The sequence below is a fragment of the Budorcas taxicolor genome, chromosome 2 (assembly GCF_023091745.1).
Source record: "Budorcas taxicolor isolate Tak-1 chromosome 2, Takin1.1, whole genome shotgun sequence".
In the NCBI taxonomy this organism is placed as follows: domain Eukaryota; kingdom Metazoa; phylum Chordata; class Mammalia; order Artiodactyla; family Bovidae; genus Budorcas; species Budorcas taxicolor.
In genome coordinates, this window is record NC_068911.1 from 80,260,024 (window position 1) to 80,281,437 (window position 21,414).

At 39.9% G+C, this 21,414-nt stretch overlaps 1 protein-coding gene across 2 annotated transcripts in view; it reads left to right on the forward strand.

Annotated features, from left to right (window-relative positions):
- Positions 1-9,185: 9,185 nt before the first annotated feature.
- Positions 9,186-21,414, forward strand: part of RBMS1 (RNA binding motif single stranded interacting protein 1) — a 217,832-nt gene continuing 205,603 nt past the window's right edge. For both annotated transcript variants that reach the window (XM_052657381.1, XM_052657390.1), the window contains exon 1: positions 9,186-9,440. In XM_052657381.1, the coding sequence (XP_052513341.1) occupies positions 9,366-9,440 (75 nt within the window). In that variant the 5' untranslated portion in view covers positions 9,186-9,365. The remainder of the gene's footprint in view (positions 9,441-21,414) is intronic.

Below are 21,414 nucleotides of genomic sequence, written 5' to 3' on the forward strand. Positions count from 1 at the left end.
TTGCCAACAGAGGTCCATCTAGTCAAGGCTATGGTTTTTCCAGCAGTCATGTATGGATGTGAGAGTTGGACTGAGAATAAGGCTGAGCAACGAAGAATTGATGCTTTTGAACTGTGGTGTTGGAGAAGACTCTTGAGAGTCCCTTGGACTGCAAGGAGATCCAACCAGTCCATTCTGAAGGAGATCAGTCCTGGGTGTTCTTTGGAAGGAGTGATGCTAAAGCTGAAGCTCCAGTACTTTGGCCACCTCATGAGAAGAGTTGACTCATTGGAAAAGACTCTGATGCTGGGAGGGATTGGGGGCAGGAGGAGAAGGGGATGACAGAGGATGAGATGGCTGGATGGCATCACTGACTCGATGAACGCTAGTCTGAGTGAACTCCGGGAGTTGGTGATGGACAGGGAGGCCTGGCGTGCTGCGATTCATGGGGTCGCAAAGAGTCAGACACGACTGAACTGAACTGAACTGAACTGAGCTACTAACACACAAAGAAGCTAAAGATGCTTCCACTATGTGTTCTTTCTTCCCCAGTTTTCTAATTCCACAGCGCCTTCAAGTAAACAGCAGTAGCAGTGCCTTCCACCTTGCCTCACTGATCAGCTATACTCAGAGAGCCTATACTCTGGAGATAAATATTGATAGAATTTAAAGCCTTAGGCGTCTATTTTTATCAAATACTTCCATGTAATATTGAAATACATGCTATATATTTTCAGAACTGAATTGAACAGTGTACATGTGTGTATACATATATGCATATACATATATAATACATATATACACTGGTTACATCTCAACTTTTAGGACATCATACCATCTCATTTTAAAATGCTTTAAAAAAGACAGAAGATCTGAAACTACTAAATAGTGGAGAAAGAGAAAGAGGAGAGAGGGAGGGAGGGAGGGAGAAAGGAAGAAAGAATTAGGGAAAGGCAAAAATTTTCTTCTCACTCTTTTCTGATACCTCCTCAGAAGTTCTCCTATTAAAACACTTGAAATATCCTCTGGTTAAAAGAGAGCCTTAAAATATTAGCAGCACAGCCACTCTTTCTTGACCTCTTCTGATGATGAAATCATGAAACCACAGCCTACCTCACACAGGCATCTAAACATATGGCTGCAAGGGTCAGGCTATTTTAAAAAGTGAAATTACAGTTGAAAAAAATAACCCTCAGTTGACACATGCTTAATAACATGATTTTGTTGGTCCTTGTAAAACATTTTTAAAAAATCATGTCACTAAATGACTTTTATCTAAATCATTTTAAAAATTTAGAAAGCAAGGCATAAATATAAAAATCTATCTTTAGAAAATATTGGTCTCCACAAAAATCCAAATTTCTAACCAATAGCAGCTTGAGGACGGCTAGCTTATTCAGAAAGAAAACAGACCATAAGGTGAATTTAAAAATTTCCCCTTCCCATTCAGCTGGCTTACTCCCTGAACTTTTGAAAATGTCTATTTATTTGGGACTTTAATATCACCAAAGGCTATATTAATACTTATCAGCAACCTGTTTACAAACACATTCACAGAATCAGCTAGGGAATGCAAATTATGAAATCTTGATCTTTGAGAACGGGGTCTAAGTCTTGACTTGCCTCTAGAGGCCAACCATTGCATACTAATGGTGCTCACTAACTGCTTACTTAATGAATTAATTCACTATAAATTATTTCATTCACCTTTTTGTGGAGATGATTATCTGGGTTATGGTAATAAAGAGGAGAACACTTGTTTATAGAGCACTCAGCAGGGCTGATTGGGGGAATGCATGTCCCTGATGATCCACTAAGTCCTTAGTTCTACCACGTTCTTGTATAGCAGCATCCAATTACATGTATTATTGCTAAATTTAAAATTAGTAGTTTGCCATCATCAACATTATTCAATATTTACTATAACTGAGTCCCTCAGTTGTGCCCAGTTTTAGCCCTTATTAATAAATTTATCAAATTATTTTAAATTCATATATAATTTTTGTCTATTTCAATTCTTGAAGGAAGGTCTTCCTGAAGTTTTGCTCCTACTGTTGGAAATATTTGTGTTCCTTTTATTGGTCTAAAATACACTGGGGCAAGGAAGGGATGTGTGGGTTGTAACATATCAGGAAGTGACTGTGTACACAGCCACTCTTGCAAATCACAAAATCACTGAATTTCTAAATTGGAAGGGACCTTTGAGTATTTAAAGAACTTTTCTTTATCACAATTTCTGGAAATTGCCTCCAATGAATGTGCATGTTAATTGGATAATTGCTGTTCAGAGAGAGGTTCAGACTAGGTACCATGGGAAAGGCATTCAGTCCAACCCGGTGGTTGAAGGAAGTCATGATGGAGCTGTCTTAAACAAAGGGTAAGAGGAGACCACATGAAGAAAGGTGAAAGACCCTCCAGGCAGGTGGATCAGAAAAAGTTGGTTGGAGATGTACAACAATTTGGTGAGTTTAGAAGGTGCAGACATGGAGGCGAGGAAAGAACTACAAGCCACAAGGCAATGTGGTAGAGGAAAATGAATCTGGGAAAATGGGAAGGTCTAGTCAGGGAGGGAATTTTGAGCTGAGATTTAAAAAAGAAAACTGTGAACTAAGCAATGCTTCTCAAACTCTGGTGGAGTATAAAGGATGCATTCTGTGAATTTCTAAATTTGTGTTTCACTTTGATGGAAGAAATGTTAAAGTATATTCCCACTTTAAAAAGTAGCGAAACTTTAGTTTCTTAAGACAGGACTCCACAAAACAAGGTCTTTGGATAAATACCTGAGAAACATCAAGCTAGACAATGATTTAAACATACCTTCCCTGAAGACTGTAAAACAATTCCCTATTCAAGACAAAACTCCATTGTACATTATTAGCACTGGTTCCCTTTTATCTACTCTCCTGTTTGTTTTACCCTCTAAGAACTCTAACATGTATGTCAGTTACACTTTCACCTTGCAAAAGCTATATGACCTTTCTGTCTTAAGTGTTCAGTAAATGTGTTACAGATATCACCTAGTCACCTAGTGTGGAAGCAAATTCTCCAAGCTCTACATGAAGTCCTTCTAACGAATCTAAAACCCATTTCCAATTTACTGATGATCTAGCACAGGGACTTTTTGTAACAAAATTTCCAATTTTATCCAACTATTATTTCAATATTCTCTGACAGACAGCATTAGAACAAAGGCATTCATCAGTGCTCATTTGTTTGGTTCACTTCTGATTAACTGTTTAAAAAAGAAAAAGTTTACCTTTGGTTATAAGTGAAACCAGATTGGAGAGCTTGGATGGGACAATGCATGCCTCAAAATCTTTAAACTGGGGTTGTTTCTACAAGGACATCACCTTTCACCTCCTACAAGTTTCTTATGGCTGGCCCAGTCTCATTCATCATGTCTCCTCTAAGTGGTTCTCCCTGACTACTTGAAATTCCTAACCCAACTCCCACAAAGTTACTCTGCTCCCATTAGCTTGTTGGTTTCTTCATAGACTTTATCACGATTTATTATTGTTTTATCTCTGTCTGTCTCACTGGGCTGTACACTCCATGCAGGTGAATACCATATCCCGTGTCCTGCTCATAAAGGACGCTTCTTAAATGTTGGTGAAGGTATAAATATATAACTTCTCTTGAGGAAAATCATTCAATAGCTCATGCTCTCCTAAGGATCATCTTGGCACAAATTTCATAAAGAATAGCTCATGAGCTCCTGCCCCCCAAATGTAATAAGGATAAAACACATTCAAAAAAATTTTCATAATAAAAAATTATTAAGAGCAAGCTGATGTGGGCTCTTTTTTTTTTTTTAAGAGAACTGGCTGATCCAGGTTTAGGCATGAGCTGTACAGGAACCTAGGACAATCATATGCTAGAAAGCAAAAAAATCTATCAAAGACTATTTGTTGTCATTCACTCATTCAGTTGTGTCTGATTCTTTGTGACTCCATGGATTGTAGCATGCCAGGCTTTCCTGTTGTTCACTGTCTCCCAGAGTTTGCTCAGACTCATGTGCATTGAGTCGATGATGCCATGCAACCATCTCGTTCTCTGAACCCATGTCAAAGGCTATTGCGATCTGGTAAAAAAAAAAAAAAAAGCAAGCCAGGGTTTTCCATTGGCTGCAAAATGGAACACTTTGAGCATAACAAGAATAATGATTGTGATGGATTGAAACAAATCAAACATAAAAATCCGTAAGTTCAGAATGTTGTTACTTAACACTGGTAAGCTTTGGAGTTTCTTACAGCATCAACTTATGATTCTGAAACCTGGTGAATAAAGGGAAATTTACCTTGCTCTTCCTGTGCTAACTGTATTTCAAGTTAACCAAAGAATTGAAGAGAGAAAATTCTTCTCCATAGGCAATTTCCAACTAATAAGTACAGAAGGAATGGAAAAACTATAAAACCCACAGTTCTATAACTCCTACTGAAATAATGGATTGAGGTAACACTCATGAATGACTACTAAAACCATGGAACTTTTTAATCGAAAAATAAAACTGATAATACCTGAACTTCTGATTGATCTTAATATCACTAAAAGTGAGACAGCCAGATATTATATGTCTCTGTTGATTTGATAGACATCACATAACCTATGTGTGTTTAGCACCACCTATGAACTGCTCTTTGCCGCCCAAAAAAGTGAACCTGCATGTAATTAAACCTCTGTAAACTTAAATGACACCTGCTACTGCTAAGTCGCTTCAGTCGTGTCTGACTCTGTGCGACCCCATAGACGGCAGCCCACCAGGCTCCCCTGTCCCTGGGATTCTCCAGGTAAGAACCCTGGAGTGGGTTGCCATTTCCTTCTCCAATGCATGAAAGTGAAAAGCGAAAGTTTAAGTCACTCAGTCATATCCGACTCTTGTGACCCCATGGACTGCAGCCTACCAGGCTCCTCCGTTCATGGGATTTTCCAGGCTAGAGTACTGGAATGGGGTGCCATTGCCTTCTCCATAAATGACACCATGAGGTTGCAATAAGCCATGTAGGAAATTCTATAGGACAAATGACTCAATTTCTTTAACAAATAAACATTAATTTAGAAAGTGAGTAGGGGTGAACTTTTATATAGTAAAAGAAGCTTAAGAGACATATCAACCAAATGTAATGTACAAGCATTGTTTCATTCTGATTTAAGCCAATGAACTTTTAAAAACTGTTTATGAGGTTCCCAAGGACACAACTTAGAGACTGAACAAGGACAAGCAAATGAACTACAAGAAGTGATTTTTTTAGATAACTGGAGAAAAATGAGCAGGAACTGAGTAGTAGACAATCTTAACAAAGTGTCTGTTGTCAACTTTGTTAGAGGGGATCTGATACTGTGTTCTTAAAAGTTCTTATTTGTTAGAGGTAGATACCAAAAGTGTTGCAGGTGAAGTGATACAATGTTTGGGATTTGCAGAAACAATGCAGAAAAATTAAAATGGCTGTGGGTATGTGTGTGAGAGAGAGGGTTTGAGGGAGGCAGAGAGAGAGAAACAAGAATGACAAAATGTTGATAAATGTTGGAGCAGGCTGTTAGGAACAAAGGAATCATTGGTCTATTCTTTCTGTATATGTTTGGAAAAGATCATAAACAACATTAAATGTTGAATTTTGTTTTTAAAATGATTTAGTATGAAATACAGTAAACATACAAAAGTGTCTAGGAATCACTTAAAGAAAAGTATTGAAATATATTGTTGTATGTCCACAACACAGTGCAAACAGGAATGATTGCCATCTCTGCAAGTCCCCTTCTGTCCATCCCTGAACATCACACAGAGAAAACCATCGTTATGAATTTTATATTATAATCCCCTTGTTTGTCTTTATAGTTTTAAAAACACTACTTTTGTAGTTACTCTTACACAACATAGTATTCATTTATTTTTTCTGTTTTTCAACTTTATACAAATGGAATCATGCTTTATGTTGATTAACCTCTTGCAACACCTTTTTTGAAATGATCTGTGTTGCTGTTTTTAACTGTTTATTCATTTTCAGTACTGCAAAGTGTTCCATTGTAGGCATGTACCACAGCCTTTTTTATCCATTCTACAGGTGGTAGACATTTGACTTATTTTTAGTATATGATGAACATTCCTGTACATTTCTCTTGGTACACAGATAGACAAAGAGATGGACACTCACAAACCAAATTACTGTGTCATCAGATACATGCAAATAAATTGGGAAATGTCAAAATGTTTTCTAAAGCAGCAGATGTACCAGTTTACATTTCTTCCAGTAAGCAGTGTTCTTGAGATATTCCCCTTTTATACATCTTTACCTACTCTTAATATTTTCAGAGTTCTTAATTTTTGCCAATCTGGTGATTGTGAAATGGTATCTTGTTATCTAAATTTGCATTTCCTTTATTACTTGGCTTACCCCGTGGCTCAGGGGTAAAGAATCCACCTACAATGCAGGAGCCGCAGGAGACATGGTTTCTATCCCTGGGTTGGGACGATACCCTGGAGGAGGACATAAGCAACTCATTCCACTATTCTTGCCTGGAGAATCCCATGGACAGAGAAGCCTCGCAGGCTATAGTCCATAGGGTCTTAAAGAGTCAGACATGGTTGAAGTGACTTAGCATGCATACCTGCATGACTATCTCTTGAAGTGTTATAGTGACATTTGTGCTTCCTCTTCTATGAAATAGACACATTCATTCTTTTGCTCACATTTTAACATTTCTCTTTTTTAAACTGATTTCAGAAAGTTCTTTATATATCCTGTTAGCCTTTTATAGTTCATATGGATTGCAAATAACTATTATGTGGCTTGCATTTTTACTTTCTTTATAGAATCCTTTGATGAATCAAATTTAATCAATTTTTGAATTTTAATCAATATAGTCAAACTGATCAATTTTGCAGTCTTGGTTACTTTATTAAAGAAATATTCCCTACTTCATTGTGATAAAGATATTTTCTATATTGTCTTCTAACAGCTTTACAGTTTTATTTTTTTACATCTAGGCCTTTAATTCACTTAAACTTCTTTCTTCTCCTTTTGTGAAACAGGACTCCAATTTCATTTTTCCATATGGACAGCCAATTGACCCAAAACCATTTATTGAAAAGCTCATTCTTTCTCCACTGCTCTGCAATACTAACACAGTCATAAATCAAGTGTCTACATAATTGTGGGTGTACTGCTGGGCTCTGTAAAACAGACTGAATTTTCATCATCCAGAAGAAACTAGAGCAGTCTAAGTTTGGTCATTTCTTTTATCAACTGATGCCTAGAACCCCTGAAATTGTTCTTAATCTGTCCTCTTCCTTCAGTCACTCTGCTAAACCATTCCTAGTCCTGCTAGGCTCTTAATGCTGGTTAGTTCATGTCCATTCCCTTATCAAATACATTAAAAGGTCCCACATTGAAACAGTATAAAGAACTATTTTTAACCCCTAACTAGACAATGAACTACCCCACTCTTCAGACTGTTATTAACCGCAACAGGATCCACCATATAGCAGAAGCTCAGTAAATGCTAGTTTCCCTATAGGGTTTCACATGGGTTAACCGTTATTATTTTTTATGAGAGTGTGATTGCCTCCTGGCATATCCAAAATATTCTCATATGAACTTATATTGTTTTTTTCAAAATGTTTGACCTAGAAATTTGTCTAAATCATATAAAGATAATAAAGGCTTTACTTCACTATTGCATTGTTTTAAAGTATCTTACTAAACCGTTTGAAATGTAATCAGACAAAAATGTAACTGTTTGACAAAATCAAGCATTTCATTTCAGCTTGATTTACCTTTGGGCTATTATGAAAACAGACTCTTGGAAATCCAAAATGACAAAACAGTAATCAAGGTCTATTTACTAACATATTAATTTTTCACTACCCTTTATTAGATGTGCAACAACTTCAACTTGAAGGTGCTTTATTACTTATCCTATTTGTACATTTTGGTATTATCTCTTGTTGAGCTAGAATGTAAAAAGTCTTCTACAGGCAGCTTCAGGGACCAATTAACTCCATTAAATTATATCCAGTTACGTAGTGAACTGAACCACGGCTGTCTGGGGCTGTCTGGAGCTGTGACAATCAGGAGATGGAGAGAGGCAGAAAAGGAGAGATTGATTTTAATATGTCACCGAAGCGCACTGCAACAATATGCCAGCGTGACTTTCAAAATGGCCTTAAAATATTCCAAACTCAGGGAGTTTCCTTGCTCCTGAGTGGGAGTTGACAGACTGTCTGGCAGCATTAGAAACAGGCAGAGAAAAGCTGATGTCTATATTGTGTCCTCTAATGATAACATTCTGCCTCTTTGCGACATCTCCCCCTTAGAAGGATCCGTATATTTGGTGTGAGTGTGTGTGTGTGTGTGTGTGTGTGTGTGTGTGTGTGTACGCGCGCACGCGAACCACCACCCCCCCCCCCCCCCCCCGCCCCCGCGCGTTTTGCCTCCTCCTGCGCAGAGGGCAGGGTTTCACCTCTCACATCTGGGAAAACCAAATCGAAGGACACTAACCCTCCCAAGGTCAACTAGAAAATTAGGCCTGGGGAGGGGGGATGGGGGGAACCGAACCCAGGTGTCCCCACTGCAGCTTTGTGGTTGGGCACTAAATCATTTTTCTTCTCTTGTGGGGAAAAAAAAATCACTGGGTGGGGGTAAGTGAGAGATTAATCAGATTTCTTCCTCTTTCTCCCCTTTCCTCCCCTCCTCCTAAAAGAGATAAAACTCATGAAACCAAACAAGGTGTCCACTCCGCAGTTCTTAAGCTGGGTCCCTCCAGTCTACCCCCACACTCCACCCCCAACACAAAGCGATCCGGGCTCCCAAGGTTTCAGTCCGTCCTACGCGGAGCCGGGGAGGTGAGGAGTGGTTAAAACTCAGCCCTCACCTCCAGCGGGTCCCGGATCCGCGGCGCCCAAGCCCCGCCCCCGCCGCCCTTCCCCCACGGCCTCGGCACGCCAGCCCCTCTCCCCTCTCCCAATCGGGCGCACCCACCCCAGATGCCGCCTGGCACCGAGCGCTGCCGCCGCCGCCGCCGCCGCCGCAGCACTTTCCACTTGTATTGATCCCCTCCCGGCCCCGCTCAGCCTGCTCGCCGGAGCGGAGCGCGGCCAGCGCGCCAGCCCTTGGCAGCGCCGGAGCAGTCGGGCTCCGGGAGGCAGCTCCTTGGGAGCGCCCTGTCCGGGGTGCCCTCTGCGCTCTGCAGTGTCTTTCTCTCTGTCTGGGAGGAGAAGAAGGAAGAGGAGGAGAAGGAGGAGGAGGAGGACGTCTGGTCCGGGCTGGGAGGTGGAGCAGCGGCAGCCGCCGCCGCCGCCGCCGCCGCCGGAAAGGGAGAGGCGGGAGAGACCGAGACTTGGAAACCCCAAAGTGCCCGCGACCCTGCACGGCAGGCTCCCTTCCAGCTTCATGGGCAAAGTGTGGAAACAGCAGATGTACCCTCAGTACGCCACCTACTACTACCCCCAGTATCTTCAAGCGAAGGTAAAGGGGCGCCGGGGATGGGGGGCGCCCGGGGCGCACGCTGCTCGGGCCCGGGAGGGGCGAGCGGCGAGCTCCCGCCGCCCCCGGTGGAGTTGATGGAAGGTTGCTAACTATAGCGCTGGCCTGGGCGCAGCCGGGCGGCGCGCTGGGCGGCTGCTGCCCGCGGAACTGAGTGCGGGGATCGGGTTACAGAAAGCCTCGGGGGGAAAGACTAGACAGGAAAGAGCCGCCGGCCCCTTCCTGGCCCGGGAGGCGGGGAGGGTCGCGGGCCGAGCGGCGCCCCTCGCCGAGCGTTGGCTGCACGGCCGCGGGTCGCGCCGGCGGCGCAGATCTTCGACCCCTTCTCCTGGGCCTCGCCCGGCGAGCGGCCACTCTCGGCTTCCCTCGGAGTGGCGCCGAACCTCCCGCCCCCCGGGGACGCCCCTCAGTCTCCCGCGCGCGCGATGACTGGGGCTCCAGGGGGGGACGGGACTTTTCCCTCCCCGCCTCCGGCCCTGCGCGCCCGCCCCTCGCCTTGATCTTTGTGCGCTGTGGCACTTCACCTGGTTACTGATTTCTACTTTTACGCTGGTGTTTTGGGTAGGAAAGTGGCCAAAGTTCACTCAGCGTTCACTGATGTCCCTTTTAATCTTCCCTGTAGCTTCTGCAAAAGAGGGACAATGGGCAGATTTCGATGCAGAGAAAGAAGTGACTTCGTATTTAGTTTTGAAAAATGCTACCTTATATGTTTACCTACAGATCGATTTTCAGTGGTGCTTTCTCAGAAGTGGCCTTGGTACACGCTTAAGTAAAACAGCAGATGACATGTAGTCATACAAATTGCGCCTGGCTTTCTAGGGACCCTGGGTACGTTGTTAGTGGGCCTATCTTAGTTTTACTATAATAATTTGATGCCTTCTGAACTCATTTTAAAAAATTATTGGGTCCATGAAAAGTGAGCGTTTCGCTGCTTTGGAAGCTTTTTGTCCAGTTTGGGAGGGCGAAAGTTGGATGCAAAAGATTTGTCAGCTGTTAGCATCTCCTATCTGGACTTCTGGTGCCCTTCCAGATTACAAAAGAATCAAGTGTGGATACAGCCTCTGAACTTTTTCTGGAAGGTTGTTATCATGCCCTGCTTGCTGGCAGAGGGCATTTCAGGCCTGGTGCAGAGAATCTCTGATTCAACTTCGATAAGCCTTTCTTTCTTACAGTGTGTTTGGTCCATGTTATGTACCTACATCATCGTACTGCATGTGTCCCTGTAGGTGAAATGACACTCTTCCGCATAGAGACCTGAAATTTCTTAGCCCTGAAGGACCTCATTTTCACCCCCTACCCAATAATCGCCAGAAAGCAGCAAGATGGTAGCAGTAAGGATACCCATTACTCATTTTTGTGTGGTGGCCTCTGTATTTGTTTTCAGGGATTGGAGGGTGGTACCCGTATTTTGGTGAACTACATTGTAAATATAAGTTGTTTGGAGAAATTTTGAGGTGTAATCAATGCACTACCTTTTAGATATCATATATGTTTAATGCATTTGTTTAAATTATGCAGCATTGGGTACCTAAAGGACAGCCTGTTCAACACTTAACTTTATGAATAATAAATAACATACACTCAGGTGAAGAGAAAAAGACCATGTTTCTACAGGCACATTCACCTTAGTAATTTTTATGTACCATTAGTAAGTTAGAAACCAAGTACATAGCATTTAATATAGCTAATGCAATGCCATTTGGCTCTTTTTGCCCCGTAAATAATTGAAGAGAGAGACAAACGGCAAGAGCCTGCTCTAGTAATTAGGGTCAGATCCCAGAAAGCTTTAGGGCCCATTTTCTGAAAGTGTGCTTCCTGCATAAAGCATTTAATATTGATTTGTGTTACAGTAAATGACAGTCTCAAAACATATCTTGCTGTTTCTACTCTGCAATCTGAAATCCTATTACTCTGAATCTCTTTGTTTCCGGAGAAAGACAGACATACTCACTTGACCTATATAACATGGTATTAAAGTTTGATAATTAAATCTAAATTCCCTGTTGTAAAGAATCTTGATTATCTCAAGAAGAGGCATCTCCTAAAATGTAAAGCGACTAGATGCAGATTTTAGGTAAGCATAATTCAGTACACATAGCCATTTTTTTCTCCCTTATCTAATCTATCTCTTGTAACATGGTATTGTAAATCATTTTTAAAAAATAGAGACCTGATTTGATCTGTAGTTAGTTGAAAAACAAGTGTTACCTATTCTCCCTAAAGAGTTAATAAACTGCTGTAGTATCTGTGGTCTACGGTGATGATCCTTGCCTCTGTGTGTTTGTGTTCTGATCCTCCTGAAATATTCGATAGTTAGCATCACTGTTTAAAGTACAATGATGTGTTTGCTAGACAGAGTTGTTTTGAAACTTCTGTTTGGAAGCTGTATCGAAAACTGAAGAATGGTGTGGTCGTTTACCAAGTGATACTTGACTTAGACTTGTCATCAAGAGATGGATGTGATTGTTTTGAATCGAGAAAGAATAAATGGGTGGGATTTCTTTTCCTCAAAAGGAATAGATACACCAATGAAAATGGCACTTGAAAATCAGTTTTGTTACCATGCTTTATTTAAAAAGTTATCATATGTCAAATAATTTTTCTTATGTTAATCATCCAATCAGTCTGTTTTGAAAAATTTATTTATTGATGTTTCTCTATAGAAATGTATTAGTTACTCCTACATTTCTATTAACAATTAGTAACCAAAAAATGATGGAGCTGTATTACAGCCTGTGACCATATTTGTGTGTGTTATGCTTTGACAGAAAAAGAAAAGTAACGCAGATGCGATAAACATAAAGTAAAATAGAGGATATTATGGAAGGGCTAGACATGGGGTGGAAATGAAGGACTCCAAAATTTTTATAATACCTTAGTGCAGAGTAACAGAGATTGCAAGTAACCTGATTTTACACGCTTGTTGAGTTTTTTGTATTTCTCTGTAAGGATGGTCTTATCACAGCAGGAGTCTCTCTATCACTTGACACATCCATTCTAAGATATAGGCTGATGTAGCTTCATAAGTATAAGCATGTATTGTTTTGAAGGATTTTCTAAATTATTAAGAGACATTGTGTATTATTGAAAATTAAATTTGGTATCTACTTTTCAGATACACAGGAAACATTCTGACAATTTGATATATTTTAATTAAAATTTTGTATGTAGACATTTTCACTTATCGTAAAGAAAACCCTTGAATTCTGTTTGTTTCAAAAATACCATGATGTGTATTACTACCAATATGTATATACAAATGTTTATGGGAATTGAAACACTTATTCTAGTTGTTTGGGAGAAAGGGAAGCACAAAACGTTCTTTAATGGTTAGTTGATATTTTGTACCGTCTACAAGCAACTTGACTCATTTGTGATCTTTATTCATAGATTGTTTTGTGTAAGAGATGACGCTACACTAGAAAAATGTTTGCTTCTAAAACAAATGTTTGTTTTAAAACTATTTTTGTGTAAGTGTATGCCAGAGAAGATACCTGAACCTAGCCTAAAAATCTGAAAAATATTGAGCGATATAATTTGGTATTCTATTAATGAAACTACTAGGAAAAAAGCTTTTTCTGAATTGAATTTTTGGGTACATTAATGCTTTGTTGAATTCCTTAATTTTTCCTTAGTTATAACCACATGAATATTGTATCAATCTGTTTCTTTAGGAATTAGGGGTCATGATTTGATACATGGAACTACTGAGTATATTAAGGTGGATTGGAGGTACAGTGGCATGATATTAAGACTTGGGGTGCTTTGTGTCCTGAGAAGTAACTGTGTTTGGGAAATGAATAAAGTTTCTTTAAATGCATCAATACATTAATACAATATTTTATATGAAGAATACACTTTCTTTTCATAAGTGGCCGAGATATTGTGGCTATCTGGAAGTAGTGTTGGAAGACTCGGGGTCATGGAAATGCTAAAATGAAGATGCATTATAATGAAATATTATAGGATCCTTCCCATTGGATAGCCATTTCTTTTAAATTTCCGTAATATCTATTATTTTTTATATGTTGGGAGCCAAATCTTACACTATTAGAATGGAACAGGGAAAAGATAAGTGAAGAAAAGGAGGAAAGTAATCAATTATTTAGTATCAGTATAACCAGATATACTTTACATATATGGTGATCTTGGCTTCAGATTTAAATTAAAATGTGGCAGTTCCCATGTAATACACTTTCATGACGAAAAGGTTTAAGCTTTTTGATAAGTTGAGGAGTCTTTGTGCTTTGCTTAATAGTTTCTTGGAACTGTTAATTACCCCAGCTTACTTAATGAAGACTGAAATTTTAGTTCTAGGTCTTTATGCTAGACAGCAGGACCTTTTCCCCTTTCTTTTTACTAAAGAAGGATTTGCTAGAAATGAAAATTCCTTTTTTCCCCTATATCTTCTTAACCAATAAAAATTATGTGGGGAAGATCTAGAATGGAAGTTAAAATGATATGGACATCTAAATATCATTCATTTTTTTTAAAGATGAGGGATTTCTTACCTAGTTTGCTTTTTATTGGATTCTCAGTTCCCTAAAGTTTATTTTCCCCTAGTATGGTCTCCTTATCCTACATTGAATCTCTTTTCAAAGGCTATCAGCTGTCCATATTTCTTATTTGATTTGCAGAACACTAGGTGCTAAGTAAATGCTTGTTACTATTATATTCTGAATAAGTACATGCAAAATTTTCTTAGACCAAAAAAAAATTATAGACCAAAATCTACAAATATGATAACCCAGCCTAATTTTCTAATGAAATCTCAATATAGTTTGATTTGAATTTTAATTTATCTTGTTCCTATAATGAAAACTTTCATTTTATGAAGATCACTAAGGTGAACTACATATCAATTGGTCCATGCTTAATTTATGAAATCAAAGTGCCTTTTTTTTTACAGTCTTTATTAAAGACTATGGCACCAGAAAAAAAGATCTCATAGTGTTATAGCAAAGAGGGAAATGTTATATGTGATGAATTGGTTACTCAGCATGTATTTGCCTCTTACTACTGGCCTCCACCAACACAATTCAAATTTTTTCTGCTTAATTTTCAAGAAAATCCTTTTTTTTTTTTTTTTTTTTGGTATATTTCAGATGTGGTAAAAACATTTATTCATTTAATGAATAATAACTAAAATATAAACTAGCCTCAAGTGGTTCAGAATTATAATTATCTGTGTTAGTGAGGGGTGTATTACCCTAAATATGACATTTAGCTACCTAGTTTTTTATCCCATTCATTGGGATATTACAGGAATAAACAGGAACATACTCAATTGTTCTTAACTGGAGGTGTTTTATTCAACGTAACATTGCTTAAAGAAATGTTGTAATGATATGTCAGTGATTTAAATGCAGTGCCATAATATTTGGTACACAATTAAGCTGTATATTCAAAATTGAGCATTGGGCTTGGGGATTTTATGTGGAATGAATGTAAATATCCTGATTTCTCTGCCGTATCATTTTAACAAGTAAGTGGTAAAACCTGGTGCCTTGGGAGAAGCAGCAGTTGGATGACACAAACATTTACCACCCAGAGTTTGGTCCGATGATACACAGCAAAATGCCTTCATATACAGTGTATGTGTCAAACACACATGCAGATTTGAGCACACACACACAGATTTGAGAACAGAAACTAAGTCATTTCTTAATCAGGTAGATCTGTGGGGGAAGGTGTAAAGAGAGAGAATGGTAACAGCCAAGCTAACAAGCTAAACATGTATCTTACATAATTGAATTCCTTATTTTTGCTTAATGCACCTAGTATCCTTAAAATAATTATATGAATATTTAACATTTTCAAATAAGCATTGGAAAAAGAGTGTATCAAAGATGGTGAGAAAGAAAAGGGGAGCAAAAACCAATATCTAGACCTCCAAGAGGAGAAACTGTTCAGTCTAAAACTGAACATTCTTGTTCTCCGTATATTGTCTTCTAGCTAATTCTTAAATGCATGCATTTGCCATTGAGGGAGAACAGTCTTCTGGATGATATATGTGAAACCTAGATTCTAAAAAAGAGATAAGATACTAATATGAACAATTAACTTGCTTGTAAATCTGATATTGTGGCTTTCCTAGTGGCTCAGAATCTGCCTACAATGTGGGAGACTCGGTTTCAATCCCTGGGTTGCGAAGATTATCTGGAGAAGGGAATGACTACCCACTTCTGTATGCTTGCCTGGAGAATCCCATGGGCAGAGGAACCTGGTGGACTACAGTCCATGAGGTTGCAGAAAGTCGGACATGACTGATCGACTAACACTTTCACTGTAAACACACAAAATCAACGTCTGGTGGATGATTGCCTGCAATGACTCTATTCTGGAATTAGGCTAAATTTTAAGCTGGTGCTTGTGGGAAATTGCTGAGGCTCTTGAAGGGCTATAATACTAACGAAGTGATTGTATTTCCTTAGTCACCCTACAGCACCATTGTCTGCTTTGGGTATTGGGAAACGTAAGGGGGTGTCATATCTGGTCCCTGCTGTCCAGCTGCCAGCAAAGACAGAATAGACACATTTTAAGACATAAGCAAAGAATGTTTTCAAAATAGTTCACCCGGGAAGACAGCATACCAACCAAGGGTCTGAATGAGAGGAAGGCTCTCTGATCTACATGTGGGATTAAAAACTGTCATGTGTATTGTGAGAAAGGTAAAGTGGTAATAAAAGTTACAACGAACCTGGGAGTTTTATAGAGAAATGGGCTTTAGATTAATGAATGAAAATTTCTTAAATTGATAATCACCCTTGTTTTATATATTTTCTGCTCTGTAATCCTCTTATGACTACTTAGAATTTTTAAGAATATCACTTTTTCATACTTTATCTTAACTCCTTCTCCTCAAAGTTTCATGTTCAATTACCTTATTTTACATTGTTATATTTCCAGTTTTATGCTTACAAATGTGCTATTAAGCCCACCTGTTAGGGTTGTGACAGGCTGGAAGTATAATCCTTGAATGATGACATAATTGTGATATGGAACTTTTACTTTTATTCTTTTGCTTTTATCATTTGAAGTGATGTTTATTTCTTCTAATTTGTTAGTGTTGTTTGGAGTTGTTAGGCGTCACTGTGTGCCTGCAATCTACATGGTGATAATGTGTTTAATATAAGTTGACATTTCTTCAGAAAATAACAGATTTTTTAAAAATTATTCCTCATCTTTTAGGATTATAGCTTTTTATTCTCTTTATTTGGTCATTTTCTAGCTTTAATTTTTTAAAAATGAGCTCTGCAGTGGGTCTGAGTCCTTCAGGAGGCGTATTATCCTCTAGCCTCAGTGTGGGACACTGAGCCCACCCTTCCGACTACCCTTTGAACAACACGTGCTATTGGGCTGTTGGGTCAAGGAAAAAAAACAGATGGTTTCAGGAAGAGTTTTTGTGCAACAAAACAAGATGATTTCATAGATATCATGAATAATTTTTACCAATCTTGAAGAAAAAAATACATCATCTTCCCAGCTCTGCCAAGTGGGTAGATCCATTTTATATGATATTGATTTTGTTTTTTATAAGTTGAAAACTACGAATTGGAATGGACAGAGTTCGATGGATACATCATGGAATTCTGTGCTTTTTCTGAACTTGAGTTTTTTGGGCGGGAAATCAAAATTGCCAATAAAGAATTTTAGATCATAAACCTACATTTCTGTTGTACTTAAGCTCCTCAAATGCCAATATACTATTCCCCCTATTTAACACTTTTTTAATAGGTGGTTTTGAGAGTTGTAATTGAGAGAATATTTGGGCTGAAAAACCTGTAAACCCTTCTTCGTATGTAGGATAACAGTGAAATATTTTCACAGTTTGAAATAAAGTCTCATAAAATATTTGGCTACAAGAAGTACATCATGTCAGAAATTTGTAATACCACCAACTTTACCTTTGTCTTTTCAACAGTAATTTAGATTCATTACCAAACAGGCTTTTGACAAATGCAGACATTTATAGAAAGGAAAATTTGCCACTTTTTATTTTCAGGTGTTTAACTGAAATACTCCCAAAGTCCCCTCTGCCACCTACAGAGCACAACTTTGATTAATTTCATTGTTTAAAAAATGAAAGCCTTGAGAAAGAAAGTTCCTAGTCTCAATCAGTTCTTGGGTTTTATTCTACATGATTATTTGCATACTTTTATTAACAACAACAGCAACACACAAAAAGAACTGGCTAGAAGAGAAACTTCTCTAACAGAAATTCTATTGCTAGGCAAATGATATTTTTTAGAACGCTATGTGATTTTTCTGTGATTGGGTATAGCTTATCTTAAAAATGAATTTTGTTTACAACAAGTTTTGTTCCCCAAAGTTCACATATCACTTACTTAGTACTTGAAATTCATCTAGTATATTTCATGTATAAATTGTTATCTTTCATTAAAGGGTTCCCAGCCAACCCATATGGGCCTGTGAAAGTAACCCACTTTAGAATTCACATATAGTTGTTATGTATTGGTCCTACCACATGTGCTTCCCAGGTGGTGCTAGTGGTAAAGAACCCACCTGCCAAGGTTCCCTGGGAAGGACATGGCAACTCACTCCAGTATTCTTTCCTGGAGAATCCCATGGACCGAGAGCCTGGCAGAATACAATCCATAGGGTTGCACAGAGTCTGACACAACTGAAGCAACTTGAGCATGTACTCATGCATAGAACCAAATCATCGTAAGGAATAATGTTTCTTGGAGGAGGAGGGTAAGTATTCAGAGTTGGAACTCCAGTACCCCTCTTTGCCCCTTTTAGTGGGGAGTGAGAAGTTTTTCTTAATTCACCTGAGGGGCAGTGGGAAGACTGAAGCTCCCCATAGTCCCTCAACAGGGCTTTTGAGCTTACTGGACTGAGAACTGGGTTTTAAGAAGAGGAGGGAGGTGTGGCTTGTGAAGTCACAAGGGGCAGGGATTTGTGGAAGTGGGACTTGTGGGCACTGGAGCTTCTCAGTGGGTTAAGCCTTGGGGGCCCTGCTCACTCCTCACTCCTGAGACTAGCTCCCCACATACTTGTTTTCTTTTCCTGTGCTGGCCTCACAGATAATCTCTTGTTCTCCTTCCTGCTGCTGCTGCTGCTGCTGCTGCTAAGTCGCTTCAGTCGTGTCTGACTCTTTGTGACCCCATCCCCCATCCCTGGGATTCTCCAGGCAAGAACACTGGAGTGGGTTGCCATTTCCCTCTCCAATGCGTGAAAATGAAAAGTGAAAGTGAAGTCGCTCAGTTGTGTCTGACTCTTCGCAACCCCATGGACTGCAGCCTACCAGGCTCCTCCATCCATGGGATTTTCCAGGCAAGAGTACTGGAGTGGGGTGCCATTGCCTTCTCCGCTCCTTCCTCCTAGCCCAACCTCAATTTTATAAAGCAGTCCAAGGCTAGATTCTAAGAAGTAGGGTTTTGTATCCCTAGCTCATCACTGGCTAGATTACTACAGCCTTGCCAACTTCTCTCCTCTTCTGTAGCACTCACTGAATCAGGCAAACAGCTCTTGAGGCTGGTAACAAGAAGGAAACCAAAACACAAAGAAATCATCGTCCAGTGCCATCACTTCTATTTCCACCAAGTTCTGGTCCAACAATGCTTCATAACTCTTCAGTTCAGGTCAGTTGCTCAGTTGTGTTCGACTCTTTGCAACCCCATATACTGTAGCACACCAGGCTTTCCTGTCCATCACCAACTCCCAGAGCTTACTCACACTCACGTCCATTGAGTTGATGATGCCATCCAACCATCTCATCTTCTGTCATCCCCTTCTCCTCCCACCTTCAATCTTTCCCAGGATCAGGGTCTTTTCAAATGAGTCAGTTTTTCACATCAGGTGGCCAAAGTATTGGAGTTTCAGCTTTAGCATCAGTCCTTCCAAGGAATATTCAGGACTGATTTCCTTTAGGATGGACTGGTTGGATCTCCTTGCAGTCCAAGGGACTCTCAGGAGTCTTCTCCAACACCACAGGTCAAAAGCCTCAATTATTTGGTGCTCAGCTTTCTTTATAGTCCAACTCTCACATCCATACGTGACTACTGGAAAAACTAGCTTTGATTAGATGGACCAAACTTTGAGCATCTGACGATGGCACAGTCCCATTAACCTCAGATTTTTACTGAGACTCAACCTACGGTGCACTGGTTAAGAATCCTACCTTGAAAAGAGGACAAAAATGGAACCAGTCTGTGCTTAAGAAGACAACTCGGACCATGGATCCTTTGGTACTTGTTTGTGGTTTGTGGCTTGACTCTGGGATGAAGAGCTCGACATGGTCCAAGAGCCTGCAAAGGAGGGATGAAGTCCATGGGTTTGGGCGATCTCCCAAGTGTGCTTCTTCTCTCTCATCTCCTTTTCCCACACTCCCTCCTGCCTTTTCTCCTCCATTTCTACTTTTACCTTTTCTTCCTGCACAGTGACAGTAGTCTCACTGTGCACTGACTTCTGAGCAGCCAGAGGTTTGTGTGCTCCTGGTGGATGTGCCAGGGTAATGGGTGCTTCCAAGCTACTCCCACTGCATCTGCCCAAATAAGGGACCAAGTGGGTCTGACTTAATTTGGGTAAAAAAAAAAAATCTTTGCTTTAGAGATTATGATTAAGAATTTGCTAACTTCAGTTCCCTCTTTGAATCAGATTTTCTTTCTGATTCCTTATCCAGTTTTATAGGGAAAATTTTAATAAAATTGTATTTGGTGGTGACTTGATGGTAAAGAATTCTGCCAAGCAGGGTTCAATCCCTGGGTTGGGAAAATCCCCTGGAGAAGGGAAAGGCAACTCAGTCAAGTATTCTTGCCTGGGAAAGCTCATGGGCAGAGGAACCTGGTGAACTACAGTTCAGTTCAGTTCAGTCACTCAGTCGTGTCTGACTCTTTGCGATCCCATGAATCGCAGCATGCCAGGCCTTCCTGTCCATCACCAACTCCCGGAGTTCACTCAGACTCAGGTCCATCGAGTCAGTGATGCCATCCAGCCATCTCATCCTCTGTCGTCCCCTTCTCCTCCTGCCCCAATCCCTCCCAGCATCAGAGTCTTTTCCAATGAGTCAACTGTTCGCATGAGGTGGCCGAAGTACTGGAGTTTCAGCTTTAGCATCATTCCTTCCAAAGAAATCCCAGGGCTGATCTCCCTCAGAATGGACTGGTTGGATCTCCTTGCAGTCCGAGGGACTCTCAAGAGTCTTCTCCAGCACCACAGTTCAAAAGCATCAATTCTTCGGCACTCAGCCTTCTTCACAGTCCGACTGTCACATCCATACATGACCACTGGAAAAACCATAGCCTTGACTAGATGGACCTTTGTTGGCAAAGTAATGTCTCTGCTTTTCAATATGCTATCTAGGTTGGTCATAACTTTTCTTCCAAGGAGTAAGTGTCTTTTAATTTCATGGCTGCAGTCACCATCTGCAGTTTGGAGCCCCCAAAAATAAAGTCTGACACTGTTTCCACTGTTTCCCCATCTATTTCCCGTGAAGTGATGAGACCAGATACCATGATCTTTGTTTTCTGAATGTTGAGCTTTAAGCCAACTTTTTCACTCTCCACTTTCACTTTCATCAAGAGGGTTTTTAGTTCCTCTTCACTTTCTGCCATAAGGGTGGTGTCATCTGTATATCTGAGGTTATTGATATTTCTCCCGGCAATCTTGATTCCAGCTTGTGTTTCTTCCAGTCCAGCGTTTCTCATGATGTACTCTGCATATAAGTTAAATAAGCTACAGTTCATGCGGTCACAAGGAGTCAAACTCGACTTACTGGCTAAATAACAACAAGTGTTATAGAAGCACAGACATGATGTAAGACTTTGAGCAAAAGATAACATAATTAGCATAATAAAATGTGTTTTGATGCCAAATGTGTACTCCAAAGAAGACTGGAACTTAAATATGACATAGTGAAATGGTAAGCTGCATACATTTTTTTGTTCACCCATAGTAAAGTTTAAAATCATATATAACCATTTTTTTCAGT